Here is a 15,947-nt window from a genome sequence, read left to right as displayed (position 1 = left end):
TCAGTTGATGTAGGCTGTGTGCTTGTACTCAAACTGAGCTTGACTTGAGGACATGTTAGTTTGTTATGCCCCTCACCGTTGCAGTACCCACATCGCCTAATTTTCTTTTCGACCTTGTTCTTCGGCACTTCTTTTCGCTTGCGTTGTTTTCGTTGAGGGTCACGAACATTGTTTACTACAATGCTCTGGTTGACTGAATGATTCAAACCAAACGAGTTTTCTAATTCTTCTATTAGTTTTTTCATCTCATCTCTTGCGGTTTTGAAAGACTCGTCTGTCTTTGATGCAATGTAGCATAACCTACTTGACGTTGAACGTAGAGCAGCGAACCTTGCCATTTGCATCACTTCTGGAGACACATTCAAATCAACATAGCTGGGTGCAGAAGCCTTCGCATTATTAGTCCACCTACTTTGAATCAAAGTCCCGGGCAAATATGTGTAGTCCAATTGCTTCAAAATGTGAAGTTGATGGCGACACGGAAGTCCAACGGTCTCGAATTTTTGCAGGAGCAAATTAGAGTTTTCGTACGAGAATCAAAACTAATTTCAAATTTCCTATTTTTTCTGCGTACTTTGACAAAATATAATGTTGACATTCATCTGATAAGGACTTAATCTCTGCCTCAATCCGGTACAATGTCTCCCGTATAAGTTCATCTTGGAACAGACGAAAAGATTCGCGGGTAAAAATCGCAGCGGCATGGCTTTCAAGGTCGACCAGTTTTGTGATCTGGAAGGGCTTAGTATGGGAACTTAAGTAATCCGCTTCAACTCGTTCATACGCATTCTACTAATTCCATCTTCAATTGCACGAACAACATCTAAATATGTCTTCTTGTGTTTCAGTGCAATAGCTAGTGAAGCATTCATAGACTCGCACCTTTGTGTTGAGCGAATATTGGCAAAGAAATGACCGGTTAGATATGCTTGTGCCCATAAGTGTCGTGTATTTCCCTTCTCAATCACCCATGGATGCTTGTGGACGTTGAATTCTGAAACAATCGAACGCCATTGAATATCAAATTCCTTGGTTGTCCACCAGGAAGCCATGCATTTGAGAATGCTGCTGTAAACTTTGGGTCACCAATGTTAGCTTGTGCATTGCGAGAAAGATGCCAAGAACATAATCTGTGCTTAGCATAAGGGATAACAGATTGATAGCCCTCTGCATTGCCCTATCCCCATCGGTTACAACAGAAATAGGTGATTTATTCATCATGGCTTCTAAAAAATTCTGTAGCACCCACTCGAAAGATTGAGACGTCGTCAGCGATTATGGCAGTGGCAAACACAATTGTGTTATGGTGATGATTGACACCAACAATAGGCATAATTGGTCGACCATACAAATTATCTTTGTACGTTGTGTCGAACGCAATTACATCACCGAAGCATGTGTAATCCGATCTCGATGTAGAATCCGACCAAATAATTATACAATGCCCCCGATTCGTCTACCGAGTATGTCATAAAAAACTCGGGATCATCATGTTTCTTATAATCAAAGTAGGCAATAAGCGCATTCACATCCCCATCGACGATTTCCTTTGCTTTACCTCTTTGAAGTGCATTGTAGAGGTCTTTATGTGTAAATCCAACATTATGATAGCCCCCTGCCTGCTGCGTTAAATAGTTCATTACTTGTGACGTGCCAACACCGACCTCTTTCAATGTTGTTGCCTCATCGATATCAGCCTTACTTACAGCTCTATTAAACGCATAAATGGTGTCATAGCAGATGTGCACAATGCTGATTATGTTTCTGATCAGACTTACTTATAACCACTGATCGTTTGTATTTGTTGCTGTAACTACGACTCTAGCCTTACATCCTGTTCTTGTGACTGGCGTATGAGCACGTTGGCGATCAACAGTATTGACTTTTGATACTCGAAACCTTCTTTGGAACAACAAAATTCTTGTGTCTTCACATCCCCTTCCACGTCAAGCCGTGTTGTTCCCTTACGTGCACTAAACCCATGTTCCCGTGCGAATCCCTTGTAAAAGTGTCAAGCTTGATCACGTGAACAGAAGAGCTGACCAACCAATCTGTCAGATTCATCAACATTATGTACTTCATGGCATTCCTCGGTTGGCTTAACATTGTCTACATCAGTATATCCATGGCAAAAATTTTGTTGTGCAAGTTCAGTGCTCCAGGAGTTGATGGAGATGTAAGCAAAGGTTCATTTTGAATATGTTTCAGTCGTGCTGCTTTCACTATGATGTGGCATTGGTAGTGGTAGTTAAAGGGTGGGTACAACATTAAATTCGCAGTACATATTTAGGTATGTACAATAACTACAAGTATATAATGTAATAGGTATCGTTTATATAATGTAATAGGTAGCGCTTATATAATATATTGTAAAGTATCTATCCTTTTTATAAAGTGTCCATACTTTTTTCACTGTGGAAAACATTAATTTAAGGTTATCTTTTGAGTGAGTTTTAAGATATTAATTTAGTAATTATAGGCGTCTAATGATTTATTTTTTACGTTACGATATATATTATTATTAAATTAAAAATTCTAAATATTATTTTATAAAATATCAAAACAATCAAATAATTTTTTGTGCAAATAAAAGTATTACATCAAATTACTTTATTCCAACCATGTGACAAGTGTGACAACTCCATCAACTCACAACTCAACTTTGAACTCAATCAATATTGTCTTTTAGCTTGATGGTTCATAAAGCATGTTACTTGAACAGTATGAATCAATTATGCAATTTTCATGTTCAATTTAACACTGCATTTCAAATTCATTTCATATGTAATTGGAGTTTGAATTTAAATTTCAATTTGAGTTTGAATTTCAATATATTTCGGCTCCACTATAAATATTAGCCCAAGCCAATATGCATGTTATCATTGATTATTCCTAATTTCTATTGTTTTTTCTAACGTTTAAACGCGAGGGAAATCCAGACCATTGTATTTTTTTGTCAACTTTAAAGCGTCAGAAATGTTTCGGGCGTATGATCTGGGTGGTAAACAAATAGCAACTAAAATCTAAGTCCGAAATGCTTCTGAGTACCACCCAAATCATAAGTCTGAAATACTTCCGATGCTCATCAAAATCCAAAGCTCATATGGTGCAAGCAAAAGGAAATCAAATTCAAATCTCATATGATGCCAAGCAAAAGGAAATCAAAATCTACAACTTGATTTTGAACATTGATATGATATGTTCAGTTGTTATCATGTTGGGATTTTCTCGTTTTTGATTGCTTGGATAGTTCTCTCTTCTTCTTCAAGTGTCCTTAGCTTGTAATTTATATAGCTTGGAATGTGTTGATGTTGTATATATTATTATTAATTAAAAACAAAACATATATATTACATATTTATTATTATCTCTTTGGTTAATGTTGTTAAATTAAAAATTCTAAATAATATTTTATAAAATATCAAAAAATCAAATAATTTTTTGTGCAAATGAAATTATTAAATTAATATTGTAGGTGGAAAACATGAAACACTATTAAAAAATTGAAACATAAATTACATAACTTTAAAAGAAGTATCGATCCTTTTTATAAAAGGTATGGACACTTTCAATATAATAGGTAAAAATATGATGTAATAGGTATCGTTTATATAATGTAATAGGTATCGTTTATATAATGTAATAGGTAGTGGTTATATTGTAAAGTGTCTATCCTTTTTATAAAAGTGTCCATACTTTTTTCACTGTGGAAAACATTAATTTAAGGTTATCTTTTGAGTGAGTTTTAAGATTTTAATTTAGTAATTATAGGCGTCTAATGATTTATTTTTACGTTACGATATATATTAATGTTGTAAATTAAAAATTCTAAATAATATTTTTATAAAATATCAAATAATCAAATAATTTTTTGTGCAAATGAAATTATTAAATTAATATTGTAGGTGAAAAACATGAAACATTATTAAAAAAAATTGAAACATAAATTACATAACTTTAAAAGAAGTATCGATCCTTTTTATAAAAAGTATGGACACTTTCAATATAATAGGTAAAAATATGATGTAATAGGTAGCGCTTATATAATGTAATAGGTATCGTTTATATAATGTAATAGGTAGTGGTTATATTGTAAAGTGTCTATCCTTTTTATAAAAGTGTCCATACTTTTTTCACTGTTAAAAACATTAATTTAAGGTTATCTTTTGAGTGAGTTTTAAGATTTTAATTTAGTAATTATAGGCGTCTAATGATTTATTTTTTACGTTACGATATATATTATTATTAAATTAAAAATTCTAAATAATATTTTATAAAATATCAAATAATCAAATAATTTTTTGTGCAAATGAAATTATTAAATTAATATTATAGGTGGAAAACATGAAACACTATTCAAAAAATTGAAACATAAATTACATAACTTTAAAAGAAGTATCGATCCTTTTTATAAAAAGTATGGACACTTTCAACATATTATAATAAAATAGGTAAATTTACAATATAACCGGTATAAATATACCGGTTTACTTATAAATTAGGTAAATATAAGCACTACCTATTACATTATATAAGCGTTACCTAATATGTTATTGTACTTTATAATATTTTCGGTTAAATAATATAACATAACCGATATAAATTTTAACCGGTCACTTGTTTAACCGGTCACGTGTAGCATACCGATAAATTTTAACCGGTCACTTGTTTAACCGGTCACGTGTAGACAAGGCGTAGGGTTGGGCGATGTTATGGCGAGGCGGTCAATCTCGCTCGAATCTCTGAAACTCGCTTGTCTCGTCCCAACAATTCATTTTTCCTCAATTAAATTCAATCCAATTTCAAGGTAATTAAAAAATTCAATTATTTTAAATAAAAAATATTCCTTTTATTCTTTTTGAATTTCGATTGCTTAATCTTTTTTCAAATCCCGCCCAGGTTCAAAGTATTTCATTAGCTATTTATTTTTGAATAGCTGTTATGAATCTGTTAATATCTGGCTCTGTTTGGCTGCCTAGAACCTTAAAACTTGCTGAAATTTTGTAAGAAATGAACTCTTTTTTCGATTCTCTTTTCATGAGTTGAAAGGCAAACGTTTCTGTTTTTGTTGGAATCAGAAAGGAAGAACTAAACCAATCTCGGTATTTATTTATACTGCTGTGTTATTCTTCTGTCCCGATAGTTAAAAAGAATCGGCTAACTTAGCTTGATAAGAAGCTAGTTTTGTTTGGTCAATGGTTTAGGCTTTTGCTTTACTCAAATATAGGTGTTATGTAGTTTAATTGAGCTTCAACTTTGTTATTGTTATTTTTGGAACAGGTTGATGGAGCGCCGGGAAGTTGTAAACGTGCCTGGTTTGCGGTGATTTGTCTTCTTTTAGTACCGATTGGTTCGATTTTGGGTTGAATTGAATCACTTTTCGATCGAAATGGATCGTTGTGACACTTCAGGATTTGTTAGCGGGGGTGGGATTTACTTATTCAACGACATCTAACCCTAGTTTTTGTGGCTAATTGTCTTCACCTGGAAGGAAGTCAGGTAGACTTCTCTGTTGCATTTGAGATCTGCTCTGCATATTGTTGTTTTGAATTTTCAGCTATTGCTAGATGGATTCCAGGTTCTCAAATTTGGGGTTCCCTGCTAATTTTTCTTTGAACGCGTTCAACACTTTGGGTAGTTCGATGCAAGTTGGAGGAACTGGGGGAGCAACTGCATGTGGCAAAGATACTGTTCTAAGTCTTGATTCCCCTGGCTCTTCAATCCCTTATATGTCTACACCAAAGGGAATCAAGAGGAAGTGGAGTTTGATGGATGGATCCATTGGCGAGCAAGTTGGGTCATCGTTGACTCTTCGGCTAGGCCGCTCCTCGAGTTCTTCTGACAGCAAGGGAAGTTCAACAACTGCTTGTACTGCCGCATCTTCGGCCAAAGAATCTGATGTGGAGTCCTCAATGGATATTGAATTGGATTTTACCCTCCATCTTGGAATTGAGAAGGTAAACAACCCCAAGAAACCTGCTGGTTCAGATCTGAAAGGTGGACAGGGATTGCAACTGAACGTGGACCTGGAGTTAAGTCTCTCAACTGGTTTTTCTGAATCTGATATCACTGGTGTCCATCTTATCCCTTCACCTGGCACGCCAGGTATGACGATGCCTATAGCAGTCGAAGGCCCCCCAAATGCAGATGAAAGATCTTCTTCATGTCACTGGAAACCTGGAATAGGTTTGTCACCATTTCAGAGTTTACCAGCAAAACAGGCTAGGGTCTGCTTCAAGGAGGCTATAAGAAGAATCGATCTCTCTCCCGTTGCTCCAGAGTTATCTTCGAGTGTGACTACTACACCGAAAAGCTCAGTCACCTGCACTTCAGGTATAACACGGCAACAACAGCCACAACACCGCAGCTCTAGTTTGAAGATATGTCAAGTTGAAGGATGTGGAAAGGGGGCCAGAGGTGCCTCTGGCCGTTGCATATCTCATGGTGGTGGCAGGAGGTGTCAAAAGCCTGGCTGCCATAAGGGAGCAGAGGGCCGGACTGTGTATTGCAAGGCCCATGGTGGGGGTCGGCGATGTGAATTTCTTGGTTGTACTAAAAGTGCAGAAGGTCGTACTGATTTCTGTATCACCCATGGTGGTGGTCGGAGATGTAACCATGATGGTTGTACTCGAGCTGCCAGAGGCAAATCTGGACTATGTATACGTCATGGTGGTGGGAAGAGATGTCAAAGGGAAAATTGCACAAGAAGTGCTGAAGGCCTCTCAGGACTTTGCATCTCACATGGAGGTGGGCGTAGATGCCAATTTATAGGCTGCACAAAAGGGGCACAAGGGAGCACCATGTTCTGCAAGGCACATGGTGGTGGAAAACGGTGCACGTATCTCGGATGCACCAAGGGTGCTGAAGGTAGTACTCCTTTCTGCAAGGGTCATGGAGGGGGGAAAAGATGTGCATTCGAAGGTGGTGGGGTTTGCACAAAGAGTGTGCATGGAGGAACCAACTTTTGTGTAGCACACGGAGGAGGCAAGAGGTGTGCCGTGCCTGAATGCACAAAGAGTGCGAGAGGACGTACGGATTATTGTGTTCGACACGGTGGAGGTAAAAGATGCAAGTTTGAAGGGTGCGGAAAAAGTGCACAAGGTAGCACGGATTCCTGCAAGGCACATGGTGGAGGCAAGAGATGCTCCTGGGGCCATCCTGGGTTAGAATATGGCAACCAACCTTCTGGTCCTTGTAACTCTTTTGCAAGGGGAAAAACAGATCTATGTGCACTCCACAGCAGCCTGGTTCATGATAAGAGGGTTCATGGGGGTGCAACACTCGGGCCTATTGTCCTAGACCCTCAACTCAGCAATTCTGGGAAGATGAAAGGGATTGCTACTACCGAAGACATAAATGTCGAGACTATGAAATTGTGGAGTGGCATAGAACCTTCTGCTGGCAGAACTTGTTCTAGTTTGAATCAATATGGAGTTCCATATGGTTCCAGCTCAGTCAGCGAAGGAGGGTTCTCTGCTTTTGCTCATGAAGGTAGGGTCCATGGTGGGAGTTTGATGGCAATGCTAGCAGGTGATTCTGGTCTTGCCTCGGTCAACACTGCAGGTTTTGCCTGTAATGCATCAGAGCCAAATGCATCTTTTAAGTCCCCCCAGAACTGGATGTAAGTTTATTTCTCAACCATTATCAAATTATTCTCGGAATTTAGCCAGTTTCCCTGCTTGTTTGCATCCTTTGATTCAAGTTTGGTAGTGTTAGAAACCCTTGGTCATTCATTAGTTTTAGATTGCAAGGAAGGTGCTTTATTACTCGGTGTTACCCATTTGGGGTGGGAAATAGCTAACAATGAATCAGGGTCATTGTTCTTTGTTGTAAATATTTACATGTTTCCAGCAGGTTGTTGTGAATATGTAGCCTAGGGTAGTGCCTGTAAGCTCCAGTCGGCTTGTGGAACATTTATGGTTATAATAAATCTTTTTCTTTGGGTTCATATCTACCATTTGGTTATTTTTTTAAGTCCAGTATTGAAGAATTGCTTGTTGCTCATAATCAAGGACTTTGCCCCAAAAATCTCTGCAGATATTGAAAGTGAAACTTATGTGGTGAAATACTGAAATTAGCTATTTAAATTCATTTGTGTTGATATATTTCCATTCAACCTATAGGAAAGAAAGAAATCCGAGAGATTACCATATAATTATCTGAAATTCGAGCATAGCGTATTTAAGTAGTATTAAGATTTGAAAACTATAATTGTTATTAGCAATACTTTGTTCCGCCAGTGCTGAATTAACCATTGCAAAGATTCTTCATGTATTGTAAATGATGATAATGTATTCAGAAAGTTGAATTTTTAAAGATTGTGTAAATTAAAAAATCAATATATTACGTCTTTAAAATATGATTCTCATTCTAATTTAGTTAAAGAAAGAAATCCGAGAGATTACCATATTATCTGAAATTCGAGCATAGCGTATTTAAGTAGTATTAAGATTTGAAAACTATAATTGTTATTAGCAATACTTTGTTCCGCCAGTGCTGAATTAACCATGCAAAGATTCTTCATGTATTGTAAATGATGATAATGTATTCAGAAAGTTGAATTTTTAAAGATTGTGTAAATTAAAAAATCAATATATTACGTCTTTAAAATATGATTCTCATTCTAATTTAGTTTGTAAATTTTAAAAAAAATATTGAATGTTTTAATTTCATTTCATTCTTAAATTATAATCATTTTCATTTAGTCATTAAAATTTTAAATATTTTATTTTATTTTTAAACTATCTATATATGTTAATATATCAATAACGTCTCGTGTTAATAATTTTTTTAAATTATTATATTATATAATAATATAATATGATATAAATAGTAATTAATATTACATTTAAATAATATAATAATTAATTTTAAAATACAGAAAGAATTATATACGAGGAGAACAATTTTTTTTTTTGTAATTTCATTCTAAATACTGCTTTTGAGGATATAATATAATATAATATTAATTATTGTTTATATCACATCATATTATTATTTAATAGACATTATTGTTTATATAATAGTTAATTTTTTAATGATTTTATTAATATATGATGTGATTAACATATATCGATAATTCATGGATAAAATTGAGATAAATATAAGTTTGAGGATTATTTAGAATGAGAGCCATAATCTAGGATGAAATTGAAACATTCAAAAATTTAAGGATTCATTTATTATAAGTCACAATTTGAAGATAATGTTAAAATTTTCAAAAATTTGAAGATTAATTTATATAAATCATAGATTGAGAAGGTGTAATTCTTAAATAATAAAATATTTAATATATATGATAATTTTTTAAATATTTAAAGTTTAATTAAAAAGTAAGTGTTTAATCTATATCTTTTGTTGAATTTAAGTGTCATCTAACATTTTCTCTGTTATCATTAAAGGTGCTTAAAGTTTCATTTCGTTACAATTTTCAGGTCATCTCGACAATTGTCGTTAAAAAAATTCGTCAACCATTGAATGCTTGAGACATTAATATCAAATTCTTAAAAAAATAATAAATTTCTGAATTTTTGTAAAAGAAACCCAAACAACAGTCATTATATTGCGGTCGCGGCGGTGTCTGAATAACGGTGTGAAATGAGATCACACCAATAATGGCGGATCGTAGCCGTAATTTAACGGATTGCGGCCAATAGCGGCAATAGCAGACCGCTATTCTGTTATTTTAATTTTTTTTAAAAAACAAGTTTTCTTTATTAAAAAAAATCAACTCATTCGGAAAAAATTCACGATTGCGATATCCGCAATAGCATCCGTTATATTTGCAACCGTGATAAACGTGATACGACCGAAAATGTGACCGCGAACGCTATTTAAAACCCTGCTCACAATGTTAATAGGTCAACGTCTCCAATCACCGTTAATTTTTGTCTTTCATGTCCATTGAAATAGAATCAATGTAACACCCCCAACCTGTACCCGACTCGGATACAAATCCGAAGTGTCACATTGATGTTTCGAAACAATATTTTTACCAAATAACATAATATTTGAATTTATATTAAGAAAATACAATAATACATTATTAAATTATGTTTTATTATAACAAATTTGAAGAAAATCGTTTTTATAAATAGTACTATATGGTATGAATAATACTATATAGTATGAATAGTACTATATAGTATGAATAATACTATATAGTATGAACAATATCGGTACTGTTTAAATAGTAACATGAACAATGATGAACAATACAGTGAACAGTACCGATTCTAAAAAATTTCCAGAATGCTGCAGGGGTATCGATACCCTGCTACAGTGTACCGATACCCTTGCTACAATAATTTCGTCCACTTATTAAAAACTCATAAAATTTAAAACGTTCATCACTATACATTTACCATTTACATATATATGTTTAAAACATTACAAAGTTGATCAGAGCATACATACTAAACGACTCTATTTACATGCCAACACATATAATACATAAACAAGCATACTGTGTAATGTTCTTCTGATCTGATCTTCAAATGATGTTATGTTGCTTTGCTGCTCTTAAGATCGATCTTCTTGCTTTTCTGTACCTACGTGTAAATCACTTACACGCTAAGTCATAGACTTAATGAAGCATAACATATAATAATAATAATAATGTATTTCATGTAAATATGAACATATCATCTACTTATTCAATCATGCCATATATGATTCCATGTAAATAATAATAACATGATAACATATAATAATGCAAACACTTTTTATACCTTTTGTAAGCCCATATACATTACTGAGAACTTAAGGTATTCGAGTACATTAAGGTTGTGCACTATTACTATCACCACAGCTCGTATAAGTCCCACTGAGTAGCATGTGAAATATGTCCCGAATGACCTATGTATTTGTCCCGAAGGACCTCTCTATATGTCCCGAAGGACCTCTGTATGTCCCGAAGGACCTATGAACCCTCAACTATTGGCATACCAACTATACCTATAGCTCTCGTATCATATACCATGGGAATTATTCTTATATTTCATATGTTCATGTACTCATGTCATTTCTCTTATGATCACATATACCTTTTCTTCTGTCACATACCACATGTATGTGTAACCATCTATGTCATTTCATATAACATATAATACATATTATATATCCATGTAAGCATGTAGATCATGTCACATATAATATCCTATACCCATTTTCATGTATTCATGCACATATAAAAATCGCAAATCAAATAACGTTTTAGGAGTCACTTCTTACCATAGTAACTCCATCACTGGCTCATCGCAAGCCAATGTTCGTTCAATAACATAAGTACAAATTAATTTGCACTCACCTTAGGCTTGCTTCATTTGACTTGATCCTAATTCTTTGAGTGTTCCGGAACAAGCTTACGTTCTATATCTACATAATAATATATGGATCCATATTAGTATCCTAATTGATATACTCTAATCTCTCATTTTTTAAACTAAAAGAAAGGTTATTTTCATTTCTTGTTTAAAGTAGGTATTAATACCCTCTATAGGGGGTACCGATACACCCCTAACTGAGGTATCGAAACCCTGCCTAGGGTATCGATACCCCTTTTGAAATCTGTAAATTTTACCCAAAAATCACTATTCAAGCACGAAAAATTCACTATTTCCAGCTTCAATACTTCATGTTCCATCCCCTTTCATATTACTAACTCACATATACATGCTTAAACTCATTTATACTCATTTATTTCATCTTAAACCTCAAAATCTTCTCCTCTTTATGAACTTCAAGAATCATACCAAATTTTTAACATGTTTTAAATCCAATTCTAACACTCCATATTCCTTAATTAGGTTGATGACAAGTCAAATTTAACTTAGAATTCAACTTATCAACTCTTTTTCCAGAAATTCATTTAGAAACTCATTCCTTTAATCTCTCATAACTTCTCCATCTTTTGATTTTAAGATAACTTAAGCTTTCCTTAAGCTTAGTTATCATCTAATGATCATAAATCAACCTTAAAATCAACAAAATAATCAACTAAATAGAAAACTCACCTTTGCTCTAGCTTGGGCACACGGGGAGAAGAGAGGAGGAGAAGAACAAGAAGAAGAGAGTTTCCGGATAACTCTCTCTTCCCCCACGTGATTCATTCTTATTAATTAAGGGGGAAATATCTTTCTTGTCAAATGACCATTTTGCCTTTTAATTCTTTTAATAATTACTAATAACCCTTCAAGAATTATTCTCAAATAAGTCATCGAACTATTCAATTATTCTACTTTAATCACCAAATTCTGAAATCTTACAATCTAGTCATTAACCCAGTATTGAGGATGTTACAAATCTCCCCTCCTTTTAAGAAAATTTATCCTCGAATTTTCATTGTGCATACCAATAAGAATATATCTTTTGATGTTCTTATGTTGTCTCCTTTACTTAATCTTTCCTTCATTTAGTTCTTCAACTACCTTTTTCCCTTATATATTCATCTACTGTCACTTATCGTATAAACAGTAACCAGTAACCTCAATTCATTTCTATATTTTCTCTCATCCTATTCTGTATTTTCCTTTGACCTTTCTAAAATTCCATATAATGTCACTCATCACGTAGACAGTAACATCCATTTTAATCACTCAACATGATAAATCCATCTATAATTACCTTATAACCATAACCAAACTCTTATTACGTCATCATTTGACCAAGAACACAACCTTAAATCTTCTTCAAATACGATTAAACATATACTTTACGAAATCAAACAATCTTTTCACATCACTTTGCATATTTTTCATACTTCTATATCGAACTTAGCATCTTCACTTCCATATAATCTTTATCATATCTGATTCTTTAAATTTAATCATTTTCATTTCCTTATTCCATTATTCCTTTAAAATCAAAATCTCCTTATACATAGATCATATCTTTTAATTCATGTTCACTTACTCTTTTCTTAACACTTATATTCATCTCTAATTACTGATCTTTATCACATATTTATAACTTTGATAAGCAACTTCACTTGTACAGAACCTCATTCTTTACCATCTATTGTACTTGTCTTTTTCTTCCTCAAAGCCCTTTAAAAACATGTATATACTCATCTCCTTGCCTCATCATATCTATATGATCAAAATACATAACCATATCCAGATCCATATTATACTTGATTAACTCACTTTATTTTTCTTCTAATCTTATAACTCTATCTTACTACAACTAGTCAATAACAACTGTTCAATCTAGGGCACATGCCCTAATCAATTAATCATATACACCCTTTCTAATAAGAATTATCTCAACAATCGTTTACTTACTTATCAAATCCACATTCATTCTCGTACAGTATGAGATTTTCTTTGTTCACACTCAACATTTCGACTTCTTTTATCTTATAAAATAATCACTGATGTATTATTTCTTAAACTCTTACAGAAAAATATATTCACATCAATGAATCTTCTATTATTCCCATTATAACATTTGTTAATCATATTTTAGCTCAACCTCATATCAACTGAATTACTTCATCTAAATTCTTCACTTTAAATTAATAGAGATCCTCTAACATTTTTCGGTTGAACATTCAATTTTCTGAACACAGTCCTTAACTTTTAATCTAGGGTACAACCCTTATAAACCCGATCATATACCTTATTTTTCATCGAAATTTTCCTCAACGGTATCTTACTCAATCTTTCAAACTCGGACTCTTACTCACACACAATACTATTCCTCTGTTTCAAAATCAAACGTTGTAACTTTCTTTGTCTTATAAACTGATCACCGATATACTCATTCTTAAACTTTTCTATTACTCTTTATCTTCTCTTAAACATACAAATCCTTATCTCCTTCACTACATCACATTTACATAATCAAGATATACAACTATATCCAATACATTTTTCATCATGAAATCTTGTTAGCCAATGCTAACTCTTTCATTCTCAAGTACAAACCTTTATCATATCCACACTCTTGCTTATACACAATACTATCCCTTTGTTTCAAATTCATAACTCTGATTTCATTTATTTTATAAATGTATCACTGATGCATTTATTCTTGAACTCTTCTACAAATTCTGACCACATCGTTTAATCTTTTATCATTCTTATGGTGACATTTATCCACCATACTCTAACTTGCCCATGTAGTGACAAAACTACTCAATTTAACTTCTTCTGTTTGGAGAAATAAAAACCTTCTAACATTATCTTCATATCATTTAACCAAAGGTCTGTAACAACAGAACCTCCCCCAAATTCACCATTGAACTCGGGTGCTCTTAACCCTTTTAAAACAATATTCTCCATCACTTGATCTTTTAATATTCTCCAATTAACATCCATCCCCTCTACTTTATCTTGTCAGTGCAACAAAGAAACTACTCTATTTTCGAACAATAGAGTTCTTCTAATACTGAAATTTCTAATCCGTCTGAAATGATTAGCTTTACCCTTTTCAATCTACAATTGACATTTGTATGTTGATTATATAACTGGTTCATTTCCAATCTTACTTCAAATCCATTGAATAATAATTTCATCATCTTAGCAGGAAATTCTATTCTTTGAATTCTAATGGAACACTTTCAATATATCTTATTTATCCAACCATTGTGCCCTAATAGATTTGTAACACCCCAACCCGTACCCGACCCGAATACGAGTCTGAGATGTTACATTGACTTTTTAAAACAACATTCTTACCAAATAACAGAATATTTAAACTTATAATAAGAAAATACGATAATATACTATTAAATAACGTTTGTTATAAATTTTGAGGCAAAACGTATTTATGAACAATATTATACTGTATGAACAGTGCTACAGTGCATTGATGCATTGCTACAGTACTATTATAGTAACTTTCGTAAAACATACATAAAACTCGTAAAATTTTAACCGTTCATTACTATACGTTTACATTTACATAAATATGTTTAAAACATTAGAAAAGTCGATCAGAGCGTTCCTATTAAAACATTTCTTACATGCCAACATACTATACACAACCAAAATACATACTTTATCATTTACTTCTGATCCGATCTTCTAGCAGTGTTGCTGTTCTTGCCACTCCTATTTTTGCTATTCTTGGTTCTTGGTACTTACGTGTAAATCACTTACACGCTAATTCATAGACTTAGTGAGGCTTAATAAAATATATAACAATGAATTCATGAAACATGCACTCTTACTGTTCAATTGTAACATTATAACCTGCATGTATCCATTGCACTACAACATATATGATCATGTCATGCATATATGAAATTTATCTTCTTATGCAAGTTTCACTTCACTTTATCTTTGTATTGCCCATGTACATTATTGAGAACAGAAGGTACGTGAATACACTGAGGTTGTGCACGAATGATGTCACCACTAGGGGCACTGAATATTTGTCCCGAAGGACTACTATGTCCCGAAAGACCACTATGTCCCGAAGGACCACTGTATATCTCTCGACTCTTGGCATGCCAATTATACCTACAGCTCTCATATTAAATAACATGGGCTTAAATATGAATACATTTCTCATTTTCATATATTTTTCATCATTTTTCATATAAACACATATTTCACTTCACATGTACACATATGATCATTTTCATTATTTCACATACCTGAATTGATTCTCTGACAATTGAATTCTTTCATATAATATCATATTAAAGCATAAACGAATTATGCAAGAAATCAATGTATTTAATATATATATATGGATGCATGTACATGAATATGAAAACATGAATTCAACTATAAGAGATAGACTTATAACAAGTCTTATCTCTATACAATTCTATCTAGTATGTACACTCACCTTAGCCTTGCTTACTTTGACTCGATTCTAATCCTTCGATTGTTCCGGAACAGGATTACGTTCTATATATACATAGTAATACATTGATACATATCAGTATACTAATTGATATATTCTAAACTATCACTTATTAGGCTAAAAGAAAA

The 15,947-nt window shown here is 33.2% G+C and overlaps 1 protein-coding gene across 2 annotated transcripts; it reads left to right on the top strand.

The window, feature by feature from the left end:
• Positions 1–4,733: 4,733 nt before the first annotated feature.
• On the top strand, positions 4,734–7,952 carry LOC120191971. 2 transcript variants are annotated; one of them, XM_039194826.1, is made up of 3 exons: positions 4,734–4,807; positions 5,281–7,655; positions 7,693–7,952. In XM_039194826.1, exon 2 carries the CDS (start codon positions 5,568–5,570, stop codon positions 7,623–7,625), a length of 2,058 nt encoding a protein of 685 aa, XP_039050757.1. In that variant the 5' UTR covers positions 4,734–4,807; positions 5,281–5,567; the 3' UTR covers positions 7,626–7,655; positions 7,693–7,952. The 2 variants fall into 2 exon arrangements, with proteins under 2 accessions (XP_039050757.1, XP_039050758.1); XM_039194827.1 differs by lacking the exon at positions 4,734–4,807 and adding an exon at positions 4,880–4,899.
• The last annotated feature ends 7,995 nt before the right edge of the window (positions 7,953–15,947 follow it).

The sequence above is a fragment of the Hibiscus syriacus genome, unplaced genomic scaffold (genome assembly GCF_006381635.1).
Source record: "Hibiscus syriacus cultivar Baekdansim isolate YM2019G1 unplaced genomic scaffold, ASM638163v2 tig00116971_pilon, whole genome shotgun sequence".
Taxonomy (NCBI): Eukaryota; Viridiplantae; Streptophyta; class Magnoliopsida; order Malvales; family Malvaceae; genus Hibiscus; species Hibiscus syriacus.
This window is presented reverse-complemented; position numbering and strand designations above follow the sequence as displayed.

Excerpts from the sequence above, each read along its gene's own strand:
- LOC120191971 (XM_039194826.1), top strand. The coding sequence starts at position 5,568 with ATGGATTCCAGGTTCTCAAATTTGGGGTTCCCTGCTAATTTTTCTTTG.